Here is a 20,650-nt window from a genome sequence, read left to right on the forward strand (position 1 = left end):
TTTACAAGGAACAAGTTTTGAAGTATCTCACGAATATCGTATGACACTTGAGAGGTTTAACATATCTCAAGTTAAGCAGTCCAGTTGATAAGTACAGCACCTCCACAGGCTAACCATTGCTGTTCTTGGTACCATCTACAAAATGTACTACAGTTATCTACGATACAACACTAGCATCACCTACAGTTTTCACTCCAAACTACATACTATTCTGACTTGGAACTATGTCATTGCTCCTTCAGCATTGCCAGCTCTAAATTGTGGAATCGCATACAACACTGCAGGAGTACCTTTCATCATAAGGATTACACCAGTTCACCACAATTTTTTTTTGAGGCTTTCAGTGGAGGGTATGAAAATGCTAGACACTGTCCCGTAAATAAATAAATAAGACTATGGTATATTAAGGATACAACAATCTGACGATCAGAGGGATTCCTCAGACGCATCTTCTCAACGTGAGCTATTTGCTTTGATTCACGTTTTATAGCACCTGTAGCGATCTTGAGGTCTTCCTGTTAGAAAATTAAAAATATTAAACACTGACAATTTGGGAAAAATGGATAATAATTGAAATTCAAGTAATGTTTACAATAGAATACTCCATACATCATTTTCCAAATTAGTGCACATCTGTACTCAGTTCCTAAAATAAACAAATTTAAAACAAAACATTCAATCTCTCACCAAATCCAGATTATAAACAGTTATCTCTACAACTAAACGTACCCGCAAAAGACAAGCACCTAAAGTTAGACATTTGCCTCCAAAAAGAAAATGCAGGAAATTTTCAACCGTTTATCACAACAATGCTGGCTTAAAGCAATTGGTGATATTTCCCCTATCCTATCCATCTATTCTCCACCCTCTTTGAACTTAAAACTAAATTGTTTAATCCCACAGCTAATGATCTAAAACAAGAGAAAATCTGCAACACACACAAAATGCCGGAGGAACTCAGCAGGCCAAGCAGCATCTATGGAAAAGAGTACGGTCGACATTTCCTCCAGCATTTTGTGTATTTTGCTACTGATGATCTGATAGGAGTGAAATTAGAACAATAGAGTATACAGTACCTTGTAAAAGTATTCAGCCCCTGACCCTTTGTTCACATAAATGATTATTATCCCTGGAGATCTTGATCACTCTACCTGAGAATTTTTATTTGTGAATCACATGCTTCCTTTTTCACATTAGAACCCCCAAAAACAGGGAAAATTGTAAAGCAGAAAAGCTGAAATGTCAGCAGTTCAAAAGTATTCATCCCCCCCTTGCTCAGTACTTAGTTGAATCATTTCTCACAGCTATTAGAGCCAGTAGTCTTTTTTGATAAGTCTCTATTAGCTTTGCACACATGATGGAGCAAGATTTGCCCATTCCTCCTCGCAAAATTGCACAACTTGTGCCAGGTTCATTGGGAAGCAGCGGTGGACAACAATCTTGAGGTCTTGCCAGAGTTGTTCAATTGGGTTAAGGTTAGAGCTCTGAATAGGCCACTCAAAGACATCAATTTTCTTCATTTGAAGCCACCCCATGGTTTCTCTGCTTTGGGTTATTGTCCTGTCCAGTTCCTCCCCAGTTTAAGCTTTCTCACAGAGGCTAGCAGGTTTTTTATCCAGGATCTCTGTATTTAGCAGCATTTATCAATCATCATTTAAAATGCATGCTTACAGAAATATTTATGACAATGTAGAGATAAGAACACAAAGTATACATGCTTTTCAATCTATGTTTAAATGTACTTTTGCAAAGTAATTCCCTAATTTGGATTATTAACATTCCTAAGATATGCAGCTTTAACAGTTGCATAAGAAATTCTTAAAATATTCATTAATTCAACCAAAGGTTTATCCTGTTGCTATCAGATCATCAGACTATTTCCTGTATTTTCTGCTGTATTTCAGGTTTTCAGTACATGCAACATTTTATCATTGACATGTGTAACTAAGGGGTGGATGATTCTCTCAAAACCTTACTCTATAGTAGGTCTGGTCAAGCCTGCTGATTACACAAGAACAAATTTTCTCAAATCTAAAGCACTATATTGAAGAGTGGGAAGAGTCAATTATGTAATAGCAAGGAGCCATCTGGTGTCAGAATTAAGTAGTGCAAAGCGTTTTACATGATTATGCAAGTTCATTTAACTTGACGAGAAAGAATTACTTCACTGTAGTTCAGCAATGCTGATCCAAGCCAAATTGATTTATAATATTATATTTCTTCAAAAGCAGACAGACCTAAAGTTGAAAAGATAATACTCCTGCAGAAATTGATAAACTTTCAAATCAAATGCAGCTCTCTGAGATCAGCATTCAAAGCAACAGTTTGACATGTCGAGGTTTTCTTCCAGTTATCAACAATCTGACTTTATAAGGCACTTTCAGCGCATTAACATGTCAAGGTTGTTCTCTGGTGAGTTTAAAAAATAGGAAACACAAGAATGACTGGTTTAGCAAATTTGGAAAATAGGTTGTACTGTAATGTGCCAATTAGAATTTCTATGGAAAGGCAGCTCATCTTCCATCTTTTTTGTAATCTAGTGCTTAGAACACTAAGCTAAACTTAAGCTAAGGGCCACCTGGTGTTGGCCATAGTTCTAGCTTTCCTGTTCTTATAATTGTCTGCTAAAAAAAAGTGCAGCAAATCGAGTGCTTTTTTAACCAACTTATTGATCTACATCTTTAATGATTTGTGGACATACAATCCAAGGTCCTTTTCTTCCACCTTACTCCTCATGATACACCACGTTCTCTTGCCTTTGTGTCCCTTCTCAACTTCATTGTTCTCGTATTTCTTGGATTAAATTCCACCTGCCTTTATATTGCCTGACTGGTCAAGCCATTTATAATTCAAACAGATGAGAACATTCCTCCTCTCTGTCAACCACGTGAACAATTTTATCTGCAATTTTTTTCATTATGCCTCCTATAGTCAGGATTAAATTATTTATATCACAAAATCATAAATATCACAAGGGGCTCCAGAGTGGATCAGCTGGTAGAGCTGTTGTTTCACAGTTCCAGTCTTGATCCTGACTTTAAGTGATGTCTGTGTGGTTTGTATGTTCTCCCCGTGATTGTGCGTTTTTCTGGGTGCTCTAGTTTCCTTCCACAATGCTAACATGCACAGGTTGATATGTTATCAACTGCTGTAAATTGCCCCTAGTGTGTAAACGAGTGGCAGAATTGCAAAAGAAATGGATGGGAATGTTGGGAGAATAAAATGGACTAGAGTTGGATTAGTACAAAAATTCATGGTTGATGGTTGGTGTGGGCTTGGTGGGCTGAAGAGCCAATTTTCCAGCAGTACGATTATGACATAGTAGGCAGCCGTCAATCTCAGAGAATCATGGGCTTGCGTCTCTGGTGGACTGTGTCCTCTCCAGGGCACAAGCCTGGGCGGGAAGATTTGAAGTACCGGCTGTTACCCATGCAGCTGGTTCTCCCTCTCCATGACACCGATGTAATCCAAGGGAAGGGCAAGCGCCGATATAGCTTGGCACCAGTGTCATCAGAGGTTGCCAGAGTGATGTTGTAAACAACATCAAACTGCCTTAGGGACCCCAGCTCCAGATTTCTTCCCCAGGATTTACTCCTGAAACCTTTCCCATGGGTGGGTATGGCCGCAAGGTAGCAGAGGTTTAAAATCAGAGTTTTCCTCATCCTAGTCCTATATGACATTGTCCTACAAAATACAAGCAACACACACAAACTGCTGGAGGAACTCAGCAGGCCAGGCGGCATCTGTGGAGAAGAGTACAGTTGACATTTCAGACTGAAAGCCTTCAGAAATACTACTGGTAACTGCATTACTATCACAAAAGCATCCATCAGATACCAGATCCATCTATCTTTATGTTAATTATGAGAAAAAAATCATGAAGCTTGTGCCAGATTTTACAATCTTTTAACTCAATTAAAGGGTTGTGCATCAGATATGATGTAGGAAAAGGAACCAGAACATTTTCTGTATATGAACTAGGGTAGTTAGTGTAAAGAAAATGTTACAAGTTTCTTTTTCATGTTTCTGCAAGTGACAATATTGTAATGAAAAGATATTTCTTGAAACTTTTCCAACTAAAAGTATATACCACTTGTTAGTTTAACATAACCACTCTTTCATTAAAGCTCCAAAAAGTCAGCATTAAAAAAGTGCTTTTGCAAGACTTACCCTTTTCAACTTCGTAATAGAACCATATTTCTTCAAGGGCTCCACGACTTTAGCTTCTAGCCTTTCAACCTATACAATCAGACAGTAAATTGAAAACTGCTAAAAAATAGTCAGTTAATAGAAGGAAATTTTTGAGGCAGTTTCACATATACGAGATCAGTGATCAAAGTAACTCAACTCAGCTTGGTAGTTATAGTCCTTTAATTGTAAAACTTCTGGTGAGACACTTTAAATTATTCAACAACATAATCATGCAGCACTTTTTGCTGTACCTCCCATAGATTCTTTTATTGGGTTGCCTTTATCCACTGGTTAACAAATCTAAGTCTGCTTAAACCAAAAAAAAACTACGATGAGTTAAAAATAATGCAGTTCACAGAAACTACATTGAACAATTTTCTAGTCAGCTTGTGAAGAAAGCAGCATGGTTGTGTAATGCTCTGCTTAAGATTTTAATGCTAATGTTGTCATATAATGTCTTTCTGTAGAAGCAATGTGCTCTGCTGGTAGTGTTTGGGTTATTGTTAAAGATGAGGGGTTGTGATGCTTAGGAATGCAGCATCATCCAATCCAGAGAACTCTGGCAGGAAGATTTATGTGACAGACACTGGTGGGGGGGGGGCGGGGGGGGTGGTCAAGGTCTTTTTGGCAGGAGCTGGGAGAAGACAGGAGAGAAGATAGCTGAGGATGCTGTTTCCGTTGCACAAGGTGCTTTGTGCAGATGAATGGCTTCAAGGAAGAAGCCTGTATGTTCGAGATGGATTTCAAGCAACATTTGGAAGGTGGTGTCTGCTTTCACGCAGACTGTGGGTTTAGCACACGAGTTAAAGACAACTTCAAGATGAGGTCCAACATATGTGCATATCTGAACTGGGTTAACTGTAATGGGCCCTTTTTATTTTTTCTTTTCTTTCCTACTAACTGTTTGATAAAGCTGAAATTTCTTTATAATTGTATGCAATGTACGAACTATTATTTCTTGCCGATGGGCAATTGTAAGTGGGCAGTATTTACACAGTATTCACTCAGAATGGGGTGTGGGTGGTTGAAACATCCCCACTCTTTGGGTCTGGTGGGACTGAGTCACATCGACCCTAGATATATGGAGTTCGATTTTCTCACCGCTGTTAGCGAGGGGGTAACCAGCCGTGCTTCTAGAGTCGCCCAGTAAAAAGGGATTTCATTGTGGGGACTATCGTCTGCAATTTGATTTGCTAAATTCCGTATAATTGCTTTAAGGATTGATTAAATTGTTTGTGTGTTTCAGCTTGTTTTAAACTATTGTCTGGGAAAGTGATTAAGGCATGTTATTATGTACACTGTAGAGATTAAGCATAGGTGCGATTCAAAGAGATTACCCACAACAAATGCTTGTGTTCTGAGTGGGATAGATATCCGCAGCCCAGATGAATTCTTGATTAGGGTTTTAAGAACCGTTAAAGTATCAAAGTTACTCTTGCTGAACGGCGTTTTGATCAACTGGTTGGTAAGGATGTTGTGTTAGTCTAGACTAGCAAGGATGTGATGGGAGTGGATCTGCCTGGTGTGACTGGAGCACCTGGTGAGACACGGCACTGGGCTGTCCGTACTTTTAGAGAAGAGGAGAGTATAGGTGAGGGTGCTGAATTAGAAGTTGAGTTTCCCAGAGCTGAGGATGGAGACTTTAAAGACAAGTTGCTCTTGTTTCTGCTGAGTGAGGGGAAGGCATTGTCTGATGTGAAAGGTCTAATGAGTCCCTCAGTGGTTGATTTAAATTCTGAGCTCGCTTTGGCTATTATATCACTGGGTGATATATGCCAAAGTTATTTTAGGCTGGGAGTGTTCTCTGTGGTCAAGCCCACACCCGACGGCAAGAAGAACATGAGGCTTGGTTGTCTGTCGATATTTTAAGGCTGAAGAAGCTGCTGCACTGTTTGTGCCACAAAGGGGGCATTCAACTGTCTGAGAGAAATTGCTTGAGGATGGAGCAAGTTGTGAAGGGTGTGCTGTCACATGACATGATTGGTCTACGTATTCGGATGACCCACAAGATGCGCCCTCCTTCAGCTTTTACCAAGTTACTCAGAGAAGTTAGGGAGGAGGAAAATGCAATGGAGGAGAGGGCAGCCTCCATCAGCAGGGCAAAGTCAACCCCTGATGCCACGCAAGCAGGGTTTTACAGGATATCGTGAAAGATCCAAGGACCCAGGTATTTTGGATGATATCCATTGGTGCTGCCATCAAGCATGACAAGGCCAATAGGAAGATGGATCCACTGGTGGGATGTACCAAGTTGACGACTGCTACTGAGCAGAGTCCCTTGACTAGGGAAGTGACCGGTATTTTCTGTTACAACTGTGGAGAAGATGGATGTTTTAAGCAGGAGTGTGAAGGACAGGAAAACCTTCAGAAAGTAAATCAGTGGTTAATCAAACAACAAAGAAAAGAGGTAAAAACAACGGAGGGACTCAGTAAAGGAACAGTTGGCATTTTGAAGAGGATACATATCAGTGTATCAAGGGAAATAAGTACAAAACACTATTCCTGAACGTTTAAGCAACACACATAAAAGTTGCTGGTGAATGCAGCAGGCCAGGCAGCATCTCTAGGAAGAGGTACAGTCGATGTTTCGGGCCGAGACCCTTCGTCAGGACTAACTGGAAGAAGAGCTAGTAAGAGATTTGAAAGGTGGAGGGGGAGATCCAAAATGATAGGAGAAGATAGGAGGGGGAGGGATGGAGCCAAGAGCTGGACAGTTGATTGGCAAAAGGGATATGAGAGGCTGTGATAGCGAGTCTGAGTCAAAATGTGGTGGAAAAGTTGAAGAGCCGAAGAAATTACAGATGGGGAGCAGTGACAGATGGTTTCACTGAACTCCGTCGAAGAGAAGATTTAAACTTCTTCAGTGTAGGCATCACCGGAAGAGGCTTCGCAGTAGTGAATTTAAAAATGCAACCACGAGGAAATCTGCAGTTGCTTAGTGGGACCAAACTCTGATGTATCCATATGAATTGAAAATGTTTATTCTAGAGCCATACTTGTCACAGGTTCTCAAATTACTTTGGTTTATAGATCCTTTTACAACACATTTGCCATCGATGCCCACTCAGTGCCTTTGAGATTCGGGGGCTGTCGAGTATCCATACGATGGTTACTTGTCGTTGACGCTGGAGTTTTCAGAAGCAGACGTTGAAGTAACTGAGACCGTTAACACAGCAGCGTTGGTCTGCCCGGACCCAGTTATAAAGGGTGGAGCTTCCATTCTTGTGGGAACAAAAACTGCTGCTGTGAGAAGGCTCATGGGAGCATGCAAGGGGAGAATTTTTTGAAAACCTTGTCCATTCATTCTGTATTCAGAACCGCTTTTGAGAAGGTGCGAGTTCCTCTTAAGCAGGATGATGAGCAGAAACGAGGAACTGTGTGGTACATCCAGTCTAGACCTGTCACATTACGTCTTACAGGAGTAGCTAGAATGACAAGAATCCCCAAATTTCCCCAACTGTCCAAGGAATGGAAAAGGAGATTAACTAAGAAGTTGTTGGGACGTGAAGATGCGTTTTCCATTGACAAGTCTGATGTAGGTTACTTCAAGAGTACTTGCCAGACTATTAGAGGACACCCCTTTCTGAGAGAGGTCTTGCCAGTTAGCACCAGCAGAGGTTGAGATGTTTGGCAGCACCAATTAAACTGAAGGGAGTCAAGTTCAATCATGGAGCCGGGGGGGTGGGGTAAGCCTGAGCCACCAGAACATATGAGTGATAGACAGGGGGAGGCACCCTCTAGTAGACAAGAAGGGTTACAAGGGGTGGTTGAAGCTGGAGGAGCCAAAGATGAGATAAGGAAGTCTCAAGGAGTTAGGAAACCCACAGAGAGACCATGGTGCACCAGGGGAACAGAGTGTTGTGTCTATCCTCCTAGTGAGGTATGTCACTACCATTGCAGGTCATGTTGTCACAAGATTCCTGTGAAAATTCTGTTGTTAATGATGGGTTGGTAAATTTCAAAGTCATGAGGACATGACTATTTATGATTGGGGGGGTGGGGTATAACACCCTGGTTAAGATTTTACTGCTAATATTGTAGGGTATTTCAGTTATGGTTTTCAGTAAAAGCAATGTGTTCTGCTGGTAGTGTTTGCACTACTGTTAAAGATAAGGGGTTGTGATGTTCACACCTAGGAATGTAGTGACATCCAATCAGGTTGGTGGAATTGGGAGAAGATTCTAGAGAACGCTGGGTGGAGACGTTTTGGTGACAGACTCTGGGGTGGGTCGAGGTCTTTTTGGCAGGAGCTAGGATAGGAGGGGAGATGGCTGAGGATGCCGTCCCTGTTGCACAAGTTGCTTTGTGCAGATGAATGGCTTCAAGGAATAAGGACCAATACTCCTTTGGTGGAACTCATTTGGTGGAACCCATCTCATTTGTTCGAGATGGATTTCGAGTGACACTTAGAAGGTGGTGTGTGCTTTCACACAGACCATGGGTTCAGAGCATGAGCTAAAGACAAATTCAAGATGAGCTCCAACTTGTGTGCACATTTGAACAGGGTTAACTATAATGGGCTCTTTTTATTTTTTGTTTTCTTTTTCCTACTAACTGTTCGATAAAGGTGAAATTTGTAAATATACTTTCTTTATAATTGTATGCAGGGTGCGATATTATTTCTTGCCGACGGGCAATATTAACACAGTATTCATTCCAATTGGGGTGCGGGTGAACGAAACATTCCGACTTTCCTGGTCTGGTGGGACCCAAGTCATATCGATCCTAGACGTACAGAGTTCAAGGAAGGTGATTTTCTTACCTCCGAGTCCATTGGCTTGTTAGTGAGAAGCTAACCAGCCATGCTTCTAGAGACACCTAGTAAAAAGGGGTTTCAATTGCTTTCAAACACTAATTATAATTTTTTTGGCTTAATTATAATGTAAATAAAATTACATATAAATGCAAGCATTTAAATTTAGGTTATATTAATTATTAAATCATAAAGTTAAAAATGTATGGGAATGGGCATGAACTCAGTCCTGTTAGCTTTGTTATCTCAGAAGTTGCATATACCATCAATTGATGAATTTAAAATTTTGAGAAACAAGCATGTAAGCCAATAGCAAATGCACATATGTGAATGCCAAACTATCCCAAATAAAAGTGAATGGCTCAAACTAGCAGAGAAAAAGCTACATTTTTGTTGATCTACCTGATCTCTAACCTGTTGCTAAATATATCAAGCTGATCTAACACATTATCATAGTTTACACCAAACTGCAAAATGGTCTTTATAATGATTGCAAACACATATAATTATCCAGTTTACAAGTCAGAGGGCAATAGGACAGATAAGTGACAGGGGTCAGTACCTTACTGGGGTGAAGTATTCCTGGCACAATCTGTAATATTTTTCCCAAAAAACTCTAATGGGTTGTTGTCATTGAAAACAAAATTATTTCACATTTTAAACCACGAAAGTCACTAGTCAACTTTACAGAATGATATGAAACAATCTAGTTATTGCTGATTTTGCACATCACTCTGATAAAAGTCTGTTGTAAGGCACAGAACTTAACATTATGTGATCAGCAGCACATTGAATGATTGGCGACCATGGGGATGGGTACGACTGGGATGGAGGGCTTAAAGTTTCATACTTAAGTAATACAACAGATCGTCAGAGATCCCTGTAATGTTATTAAAAATTCGAGTAGACTAAGACTACAGATGCAGGAAATCCAAAAAAAAAATAAAAAAGGTAACGCTAGAAGCTCTCAGAGATCAAGCAACATCCATCAGGAGAGAAACAGTCAATATTTTACATAGAACATAGAACAGTACAACACCGGAACAGGTCCTTCAGTCCACAATGCCGAATCAGCTAAAAAGTAAATTTAAAAAATCTCAGAAATAAGCCCTACTACCTACACAATGTCCACATCCCACTATCTTCCTCCCATTCATGTGCCTATCTAAATACTAATAGTCTCTAATGTATTTGCTTCTACCACCATACCAGGCAGTACATTCCAGGCATCCACTACTGAGCTTAAAAAGAAACTTACCCCTCACATCCCCTTTGAACCTACTCCATTTCATCTTCAGTGCATGCCCTCTGGTATTAGACATTTCTACCCTGGGAAAAGATACTCCCAGTCTACTCTATTTATGCCTCTCATAATTATATAAACCTCTATCTGATCTCCCCTCAGCCTCTGGCACTACAGAGAAAACAACCCAAGTTTGTCCAGTCCCTCGTCATAGCACATGCCCTCTAAACCGGGCAGCATCCTGGTAAACCTCTTCTGCACCCTCTCCAAAGCCTCAACATCCATCCTATAGTAGGGTGACCAGAACTATGCAATACTCCAAATGTAGCCCAAACCAGGTTTTATAAAGTTGCAAGATAACTCCTCAACTTTTGAATTCAATGCCTGGACTAATAAGATCATTCCATAAGCCTTCTTAACCACCCTATTGTCCTGTGTAGCCACTTTCAAGGAGATAAAAACTTAGACCTGCTCAGCAACGTTGTTAAGGATCTTGTCCTTAACAATGTACTGTCTCTTGCATTTGCCCTACGGAGATGCAACAGCTCACATTTATCTGAATTAAACTCCATCTGTCATTTCCCTGCCCATATCTACAACTGATTTATATTGTGCTGTATTCTTTGCCAATTTTTTTTTACACCATCCACAACTCTACCAATCTTGGTATCATCCGCAAACTTACTAACCATCCATCTACATTTTCATCCAAGTCATTTATGTTCATCACAGACAGCAGAGACCATAGCACAGGCCCCTGCAGAACACCATTATTTATAGACCACCGCTCGAATAAGTCCCTTCAACCACTACCCTGTCTTCCATGTGCAAGCCAGTTCTGAATCCAAACAACCAATTCGCCATGGACCCCATGCACCCAGATCTTCTGGATTAGCCACCCGTGAGGCTCTTTGTCAAACACCTCACTAAAATTCATGTAGACAACATCCACTGCTCCATTTTCATTAATCTCTCTCTTCACCTTGTCAAAAAACTCACTCAAGTTGGCAAGACATGGCTCGCCCCACACAAAGCCATTCTGGCTCTCCCTAATTAGGCCATGGGTTTCCAAATGCTCCTATGTATTATCCCCAAGAATAGTCTCCAGCAATTTCCCTGCAACTGATGTGAGACTCATCGATCTATAGATCCCAGGATTTTCCCTTCCTAAATAAAGATACATTAGACCTTGGCTGTGCCTAGAGAGGACATGTGATACTGGTCAAAACCCCAGCAATCTCATCTCTTGCCTCCCTCAATAACCTGAGGTAAGTCCCATCAGGCCCTGGGGACTTATCCACCTTAATACTCATTAGGAGATGCACACTTCCTCCTCTTTGCCTTAGCATACTGATACATTCAGCAATGATCTCCTGGTTCTCTATGTCCCTTTCCTTGATAAATACTGAAGCAAAATACTCGTCAAGTACCTCACTCATATACTCCACATCCAAGCAAATGTTCCCCTTTTTATCCTACCTTCTCCCTAGTTATCCTTTTGCTCTTGACGCAAGTATAGAATGCCTTGGGATTCACTTAATCCTACTTGCCAAGGACTTTTTGTGGCTACTCCTGGCTTTCCTAATTCCCTTCTTGAGTTCTCTTCTGGCTTCTTTATAAACCTCATATGCTTTTTTTGATCCTGACTTCATAAGCTTTACATACATTTCCTTTTTCTTCTTGACTAAATTCATCACCTCTCTGGACATCCAAGGTTCTCTTATCTTTCGATCGCTGTCCTTCCTTCTAACATGAACATAAACTTTTCTGTTATCTGTGCAATTGTTCTTTAAACATCCTCCATGTGCCTGATGTGTACTTGCCATTAAAAAAGATACTCCCAATTAATGCTTCTTAGTTCCTGCCTAATGCCCTCGTAACTTGTCCTACTCCAATTTCAAATTCACAACTATCCTTATCTATAGCTCTTCTGAAAGTTAGGGTGTTGTGGTCTCTGTTCCCTAACTGCTCACCGACTGAAAGGTCAGTCACCTGGCCAGGCTCATTACCCAATACCAGGTCCAGTACAGCCCCTCCTCTTGTAAAACCATTTACATATCGATTTAAGAAATCCTACTGGATACACTTAACAAATTCTTCCCCATCTAAACCCTTTACACTAAGATCCCAGTTTAAATTCTGGAAGTTGAAATCCCCTTATTATTTTCAAATATTTCCATATCTGTTTACATATCTGTTCCTCAAAGCTCCAGTGGCTATCAGGGGATCTGTAGCACGATCTCATCAGTCGATTGCACCCTTCCTATTCCTGAGTGCTACCCAAATGGACTCCGTGTTTGAACTCTCCATTATGTCTCCCAAGTGCAGCTGTGATATTGTAACTGATTAATTCATCACCTCTATCATAATACTCTTAGCACACATATCAAACTATCTGACCCATCATACCTGTTGTTTCAATTTTGGATGAAAGAATCTTTATTTGAACTGGAAATAATTTTCCAAGTTAGAATTTGGAATGGATATATTGGGGTATCAACAGGCTGCCAGGCTATTAATATTAAAGCCTTCAGAATAATAGGATTGAGCAGATAACTCTTGATTTATGAAGGGAAAATCATGTTTGATTCATCTGAAATTCTTTTAGGATGTAATTAGTAGAATGGATAATGGGGAAATAACAGATGTGGTATATTTGAATTTTTCTGAAAAACTTTTGATAAGATTCTGCATTGAAAATGCAGAACAAGCTCAGAACACAGACTTAGTGGCAATATACTGACGTGGATTAAGAACTGGTTATTGGACAGGAGGTAAAAAGTATGAGTAAACATATCCTTGTCAGGTGTACTGGCTTTAATTAATGGGGCAGGGCACAGCAAGGTGGGGATGGACCCTAGCCATTCACAAATTAGATCAATGATTTGGTGAAGGGGACAAAGTGACCTTTCCTTTTTTGCTGGCAAGAGTAATTTAGGTTGGATTGTGCGTCTAGAGACTTCAATGGGATAAAGAGAAACCGTGAGAAGGTGATAAAATGGTAGATAGAATAAAATGAGCTCATCCATTTTGATGAATGTAATAGAAATGCAGAGCATTTCTAATACAGTGAGAAAGTGGTTAAGTTGATAGTACTTAATCTTAGTATTCTCCTTGATAGGTTCAAGGAGACTCCTCCTGTGAGTGTATACAAATCAACAAAGGCTAATATATAGGTGCTGCAAGCAGTTGAGAGGGCAAATGATATATTTACCTTCATTAAAAGAGGTATTGATCAGAAGTAAGGAAGGTTTCTGTGATTATATAAGGCCTTGGTGAAACACCACCTGAAGTACTTGTACAATTTTGGATTATTTACCCAAGAAATCATTACTTGCCATAGAGGAAGTGAAGCAAAGATTCATTGACCTGATTCCAGATATGGCAGGTTTCAGAGATTTACAGAATGGGACATTCAGCTCATGATGTTTTGCCAACCTCGAGTCCAATTTATACTAAGTGCCCCTCACCCATGTATCATTGATATCCCATCATTCCTTTCATATTCATGTGTCCATCTAAAAGCTTCTTAAACTCCAACAAACTGCCTGATTCCATTACCACACTGGCAACTACCACTCACGTATTAAAAAAAATTACCTCTCATATTGCCTTTCAACTTCTCTCCACTAAGCTTAAAAGAAATATCCTCCGCTGTTTGTCAGTTTACTTTGGGGAAAATATTTTGATTGTCTACTAATTATAGTTTTAAAACCTCTGTTAGGTCTCCTCTAGGGAAAAACAAACAGAATTTGTCCAATCTTTCCTTATAGCTCTTTGCTTATAATCCAGCCAGCAACCACTTCTGCACCTCTCCACAGTCTCCAGATCCTTCATACAATGAGGTGACCAGAACTGCAAGCAATACTCCTAAAGTTTTACACAGCTGCAACATGAGTTCTTTGCTCTTATTCTCAACACCCCTACCAATGAAGGGAAGCATGTCATTCACCTTCTTTACCACCTTATTATCTAGTTGCATTGCCACATTCAGTGAACTGAACCATGGACCTGGACCTCAATATCGCTCTGTACCTTAACACTACGAAGGGGGTCTACCATTAACTGTATACTTTCTCCTTTAATTTGACTTTGCAAAGTACAACACCACACACTTGCACAGATTAAACTTCATCTGCATTTCGCAACTGATCTGTAACTAATCTGTGCAATGATCCAGAGATGATAAGAGAGCTTAAGGTTAAGGAACCCTTAGGGAACAGTGATCACAATATGATCGAGTTCACATTGAAATTTGAAAGGGAAAACATAAAATCCAATGTGTCGGTATTTCAATGGAATAAAGAAAATTACAATGGCATGAGAGGGGTACTGGCCGAAGTTGACTCGAAAGGGACATTTGCAGGAAGGACAGCAGAGCAGCAATGGTTGGAATTTCTGTGAAAAATTAGGGAAGTGCAAGACAGATATATTCCAAATAAGAAGAAATTTACAAAGGGAAGAAGGATACTACCATGCCTGACAAGTGAAGTCAGAGCCAAAGTAAAAGGGAAAGAGGGTCATATAAGGAAGTCAGAGCTAGTGGGAAGATAGAGGATTGGAAAGCTTTTAAAAACTTGCAGAAGGAAACTAAGAAGGTCATTAGGAAGGAAAAGATGAATTATGAAAGGAAGCTGGTGACTAATATCAACGAAGATACTTAAAAAAGCTTTCAGTATATAAAGGGTAAAAGAGAGTTGAGGGTAAATATAGGACCAATAGAAAATGACGCTGGAGATATTGTAATGAGAGACGTAGAGATGGCAGAGGAACTGAATGCGTATTTTGCATCAGTCTTCATAGTGGAAGACTATGTGCAGTGAAAATTACGACTGAGAAGGTGCTCAGGAAGCTTAATGATCTGAGGGTGGATAAGTCTCCTGGACCTGATGGAGTGCACCCTCGGGTTCTGAAGGAAGTAGCTGGAGAGGTTGCGGAGGCATTAATGATGATCTTTCAAGAATCAATAGACTCTGGCATTGTACCGGACGACTGGAAAATTGCAAATGTTACTCCGCTATTTAAGAAGGGTGGGAGCCAGCAGAAAGGAAGCTATAGACCTGTTAGCCTGACATCAGTGGTTGGGAAGTTGTTGGAATCCATTGTTAGGGATGAGATTACAGAGTACCTGGAGGCATGTGAGAAGATAGGTCAAAGCCAGCATGGTTTCCTGAAAGGAAAATCCTGCCTGACAAACCTATTGCAATTCTTTGAGGAAATTACAACAGGGTAGACAAAGAAGATGCAGTAGACATGGTGTTCTTGGATTTTCAGAAGGCCTTTGACAAGGTGCTGCACATGAGGCTGCTTAGCAAGATAAGAGCCCATAGAATTACAGGGAAGTTACTAGCATGGGTGGAGGCTGCTTAGCAAGATAAGAGCCCATAGAATTACAGGGAAGTTACTAGCATGGGTGGAGAATTGGCTGGTTGGCTGAAAACAGGGAGTGGGAATAAAGGGATCCTATTCTGGATGGCTGCCGGTTATTAGTGGAGTTCCACCGGGGCCGGTGTTGGGACCGCTGCTTCTTACAATGTATGTCAATGATTTGGAATACAAATAATGGACTTGTGGCTAACTTTGCCAATGATACAAAGATTGTTGGAGTGGGTAATGTTGAGGAAACAGAGAGCCTGCAGAGAGACTTAGATAGTTTAGGGTAATGGGCAAAGAAGTGGCAAATGAAATACAATATTGGAAAGTGTATGGTCATGCACTTTGGTGGAAGAAATAAACAGGCAGACTATTATTTAGATGTGGAGAGAATTTAAAATGCAGAGATGCAAAGGGACTTGGGAATCCTTGTGCAAGATACCCTAAAGGTTAACCTCCAGGCTGAGTCAGTTGTGAAGAAGGCGAATGCAATGTTGACATTCATTTCTAGAGGTATAGAATACAAGAGCAGGGATGTGATGTTGAGGCTCTAAGGCACCTGTGAGACCACACGGAGTTATTGGGTACAGTTTTGGGCTCCTTATTTTAGAAAGGATATACTGAGGGTTCAGAGAAGATTCATGAGAATGATTCCAGGAATGAAAAGGTTACTGTATGAGGAAAGTCTGGCAGCTCTTGGGCTGTATTCCTTGGAGTTCAGGAGAATGGGGAGGATCTCATGGAAACATTCCAAGTGTTAAAAGGCCTGAACAGATTAGACATGGCAAACTTATTTCCCATGGTACAGGATTCTAGGACAAGAGGGCACGACTTCAGGATTGAAGGACGTCCATTTAGAATTGAAATGCGGAGAAATTACTTTAATCCGAGAGTGGTAAATTTGTGGAATTTGTTGTCATGAGCAGCTTGGAGGCCAAGTCATTGGGTGTATTTAAGGCAGAGATAGATAGGTTCTTGATTAGCCAGGGCGTCAAAGGGTATGGGGTGAAGGCAGGGGAGTGGGGATGACTGGAAGAATTGAATCAGCACATGATTGAACGGTGGAGCAGACTTGAGTGAATGGCCTGAGTAACCCAAATGGCCTACTTCTGCTCCTATATCTTATGGTCTTATGTGATATACTGTATATCACACTGCATTCTTTGATAGTCTTTTACACTGTTAACAACTCCACTAAACTTGCCACCTACAAATCTGCTAAGCCACTCATCTCATTTTCATCCAAATCACTGATATACTGTATATCACAAACAAGAGGTCTCAGAACAATCCTTAAATAACACAAGCTCCAGGCAGAAGACAAGTTATACTTGGTAACAAGGCAGTGAAGCAAAGGTTCAAAAGGCTTGTACCTATATGATGGCAAGACTGTCAAATGAACAGATTGGGTTAACCAGGCATTCTTTCACTAAGAGTGTAAAAGAATGAGGGAATCTTGTTTGAAACAGATAAAATTCTGGAAACTATGCATCCTAGATGCTAGATGTTCTCCCTGACTGGGGTTATCTAGAGTAAGAAGTCACAGTCACACGGTAAGGACTTAACCATTTAGGACTGAAGAGAAATTTCTACACTCAGACAGTGTTAAGCCTACGACATACTACAGAGAGCAGTAGAGGCCAAGTGGCCAAATACATGCATGAAGAAAGCAGATGGAATTTCAGATACAAAAGACATGACGGGAAGTGGGGAGAGATCTGGAATATGGTATTGTAATGGAGAATCAGCCATTACTAGTTGCACTGAATGGCAGAGCAGGATCTAATTATGGTGCCCTGATATAATGTACTATTGAATTTAGAAATGTTAAGATTGCATCTACTAATGTGGTGCCATAGTACTGAAGCCTCGCAACTCTACTGATCCAGGCTTGACTCCATCCTTCAGTGCCTTGTGCAAAGTTTACGAGTTCTCCCTGGCTACTCCCAATTTCAAATCCCAAATATAGTTAACTTACAGCATCTGTCAGTGAATGGCAGTAGTTATCAGAGGTGGAGCATGTGGAGCCATGAAAAAGAATAACTTACAACTAAATAGGGGAGTAGATTGATGTGAGAACTGAATTTGATGGGCTGAATAGATACGTTAAACAAATGTCATAAACAACTATGAAAAATAACACTTTCATCTGCTCACCTCTGCATGTCGATAATCCTGAATTAAAGCAAAATGATCTGCAAAACTACTCAGGCCATATTTTAGATGAGGTGTTTCTGTATCAGCATACTCTCGGAGTTCTTTAACTAAGAGATCAGATTTATCACGCAGTCTTGCAGTTTTTCGTGTATAGGCTGCAAATAAGCTGCACAAGTCACCAAAGTGTTTTTCCACATTTGCAACAGTGCTCTGAATATACTTGGTTTGACTGTCCCTGGAAAAAAAAATTCAAGATTGTTTAATGTCATTTAAAGCAAAAATTGGTTTTACTTTGAAAATAAAAAAATGAAGTATTCAGATATTTAATTTGAATTATCATAAAGAATCTTTTATGACAAATGAGCAGTGTGTTGTGGTGTAATGTACACTTCTATGTATCAAGGTTGATCTTTCAAGCTCATTGTAGTTAAATTCAGTCTTATAAATTAGTGGTGGGACTTCGGATGGAAATTTGGAAGAAAGCAAATCCAGGCTTTTTGTGATCCTCCCGCCTTTTACTAAATTCTATCCAAGGCCAGAGACTACAGCATTCAGAACCACAATAATTTGCAATAAATCACCAAGGAAATGGTTGGTGGTAGGTGTGGAATACATCAATGTTCTTGTGGTTTAGTCACAGAGAAGTACATAGAAGTCCCAATGAGAGAGAGTGCAATACTTGATCCACTATTCAGGAATGATACAAGGCAGGTGACAGAAGTTTGTGTAGGGGAACACTTTGCATCTAATGATCATAATGCCGTTAGTTTCAAAGTAAATATGGAAAAAGATAGGTCTAGTCTGCAAGTTGAGATTTTAAACTGGAGAAAGGCCAGTTTTAGTGGTATCATCAAAAATCTGGCAAGTGTGAATTGGGCTAGGCTACTTTCTAGCAAAGGTGTACTTGGTAAGTGGGAGGTCTTTAAAAGTGAAATTTTGTGAGTACAAAGCTTATGTGTGCCTGTAAGAATAACAGTTAAAGATTACAGATTTAGGGAGCCTTGGTTTTCAAGAGATAGTGAGGCCTGATTAAGAAAAAAAAGGAGGTGCATAGTGGGTATAGGTGCTTACGAACAATGTTCCCTCTAATTTTTAGTAGTCAGTGTGCACAAAAATCTTATCTTGTGCAATTTTTTTTCCTGTGACAAAAGTATGTACGCATTGAATGCGCACTTGGCACAGTTTATGTAGGTTTACAAAATATTTGACATAAAACTGCACAGAATAACAACAAAATAACATACATATTTAAATCACTCAGTTATTTTTTCTCCCTCCTGTCTTTGGCACTTACCCATTATCTAGACTAATAGAACTTTCATCCAATTGATAGCTTTTGATTCTCATTAACATATCCAAATGACATTCACCTGAATGGTTTCTCAGCTTGTTTTTGAGTTGGTTCATTAGGCTAAAACCTCGCTCACAGTCTGCACTTGACACAAAAAATTTCCCCCAATGTCCATCAATTGTGCAAGGTCGCAAAACTGTCACCATTTGAGTAAAGTTTGAAATCAGTTTGGATTTAATTTTTTCTTGGATGGAAAATTGAAATCATTAAACAGTCTAACTATTACAGTGTTTTCAGCTAGAAAACCATGATATTTTAGACATAAGGCATTAACGTTCATTGCCAAATGTGAAGTCACAATCTGCAATTGCAGAGAAATCAAAAGCTGACCATTCTTGTACCTCATCTTCAGGAAACCTTTCTTCTAAATGAACACAAAGGCTATTTATAAAAGTCAACAGCAAACTTGTACCTATTGTGACATTTTCTTCACGTTGTTGGCTTAACAAAACTTTAACTTTGTCACTCCATGAAACATTGTCTCCCAGGTACTGCTTTCTTATCTTGTTAACTTTGCCTCGCGCATAATGAACTGAATCAATCGGTGTCAGGCCACTCTTTTGCAGATTCTTGCACAGTGCAGCCAGTTCAACAAAGACAGCACTTAAAACCCGTAAAGTTCTTTTACGCTTCACGCCGTTTGCTTCTTTTGAATTTGACATAGTGAATCAATATTTTTTTCAATAAAAACTTAGTAAGCTATCTACAGGATTTGAAACAGATCTTTGTAAACATTATAATATGAACACTGTCCACCAAAGATGGCTGCTGCCGTGATGCAGCTGTACAAACCGGAACAGGAAAGGTGAGGTGACGTAAGTTAGTGACGTGCATGGTGGTATTTGAAAAACCGACTAACTAGTTAACAGAAACATTTAGCTAAAAGATTATTTTCAATAATTATTAATTACTACATTATTTTAGGTATCTAACCTTTTGTGCGCACATTAATTTCCTTTGTGCACTGGTTGAAAAACCTCTGCGCGCACACATGCGCACAGCTTAGAGGAAACATAGCTTATGAAGTACAAGAAATGCAAGAGAACACCTAAGAAAGAAGTCAAAAGTGCTAAAGGAAGGAATGAGGTTGCCCTAGCAGACAAGATGAAGCAGAATCCTAAGGGATTCTACAGATATGTTAAGAGTAATAGGATTGCAAGAAACAGAATTGGTCATCTGGAAAATCAGAATGGTAATCTATGCATGGAGCCAAAAGAGTTGGGGGAAATCTAGAATGGGAGGCAAGCGCAGAAAATGCAAGGGCTCTAGCAGAAATATTTAAATCATCCTTAGCAGTAGGTGAGGTACTGGAAGATTGGAGGATAGCCAATGTTGTTCCGCTGTTTAAGAAAGGCTCTAAAAATAAAGCAGGAAATCATACACTGGTGGACCTGACATCAGTAGTGGGAAAGTTATTGGAAGGGTACAGATATATGAGTATTTGGATAGACATGGACTGATTAGGGATAGCCAGCATGGTTTTGTTCGTGGTAGATCATGCCAAACTAATCTTAGTTTTTTTTGAGGAAGAAAATTGATGACAACAAAGCTGTGTATGTTGTCTAAATGGACTTTAGCAAGG

General features: G+C 40.0%; 1 protein-coding gene across 1 annotated transcript in view; it reads right to left on the reverse strand.

Moving 5' to 3' along the window:
- Positions 1-20,650, reverse strand: part of cibar1 (CBY1 interacting BAR domain containing 1) — a 56,014-nt gene that overhangs the window by 30,696 nt on the left and 4,668 nt on the right. The window contains exons 2-4 of the mRNA XM_063061376.1: positions 17,718-17,952; positions 4,171-4,239; positions 414-515 (exon numbers count right to left, since the gene is read on the reverse strand). Of these exons, the coding sequence (XP_062917446.1) occupies positions 414-515; positions 4,171-4,239; positions 17,718-17,952 (406 nt within the window). The remainder of the gene's footprint in view (positions 1-413; positions 516-4,170; positions 4,240-17,717; positions 17,953-20,650) is intronic.

The sequence above is a fragment of the Mobula hypostoma genome, chromosome 1 (assembly GCF_963921235.1).
Source record: "Mobula hypostoma chromosome 1, sMobHyp1.1, whole genome shotgun sequence".
NCBI lineage: Eukaryota > Metazoa > Chordata > Chondrichthyes > Myliobatiformes > Myliobatidae > Mobula > Mobula hypostoma.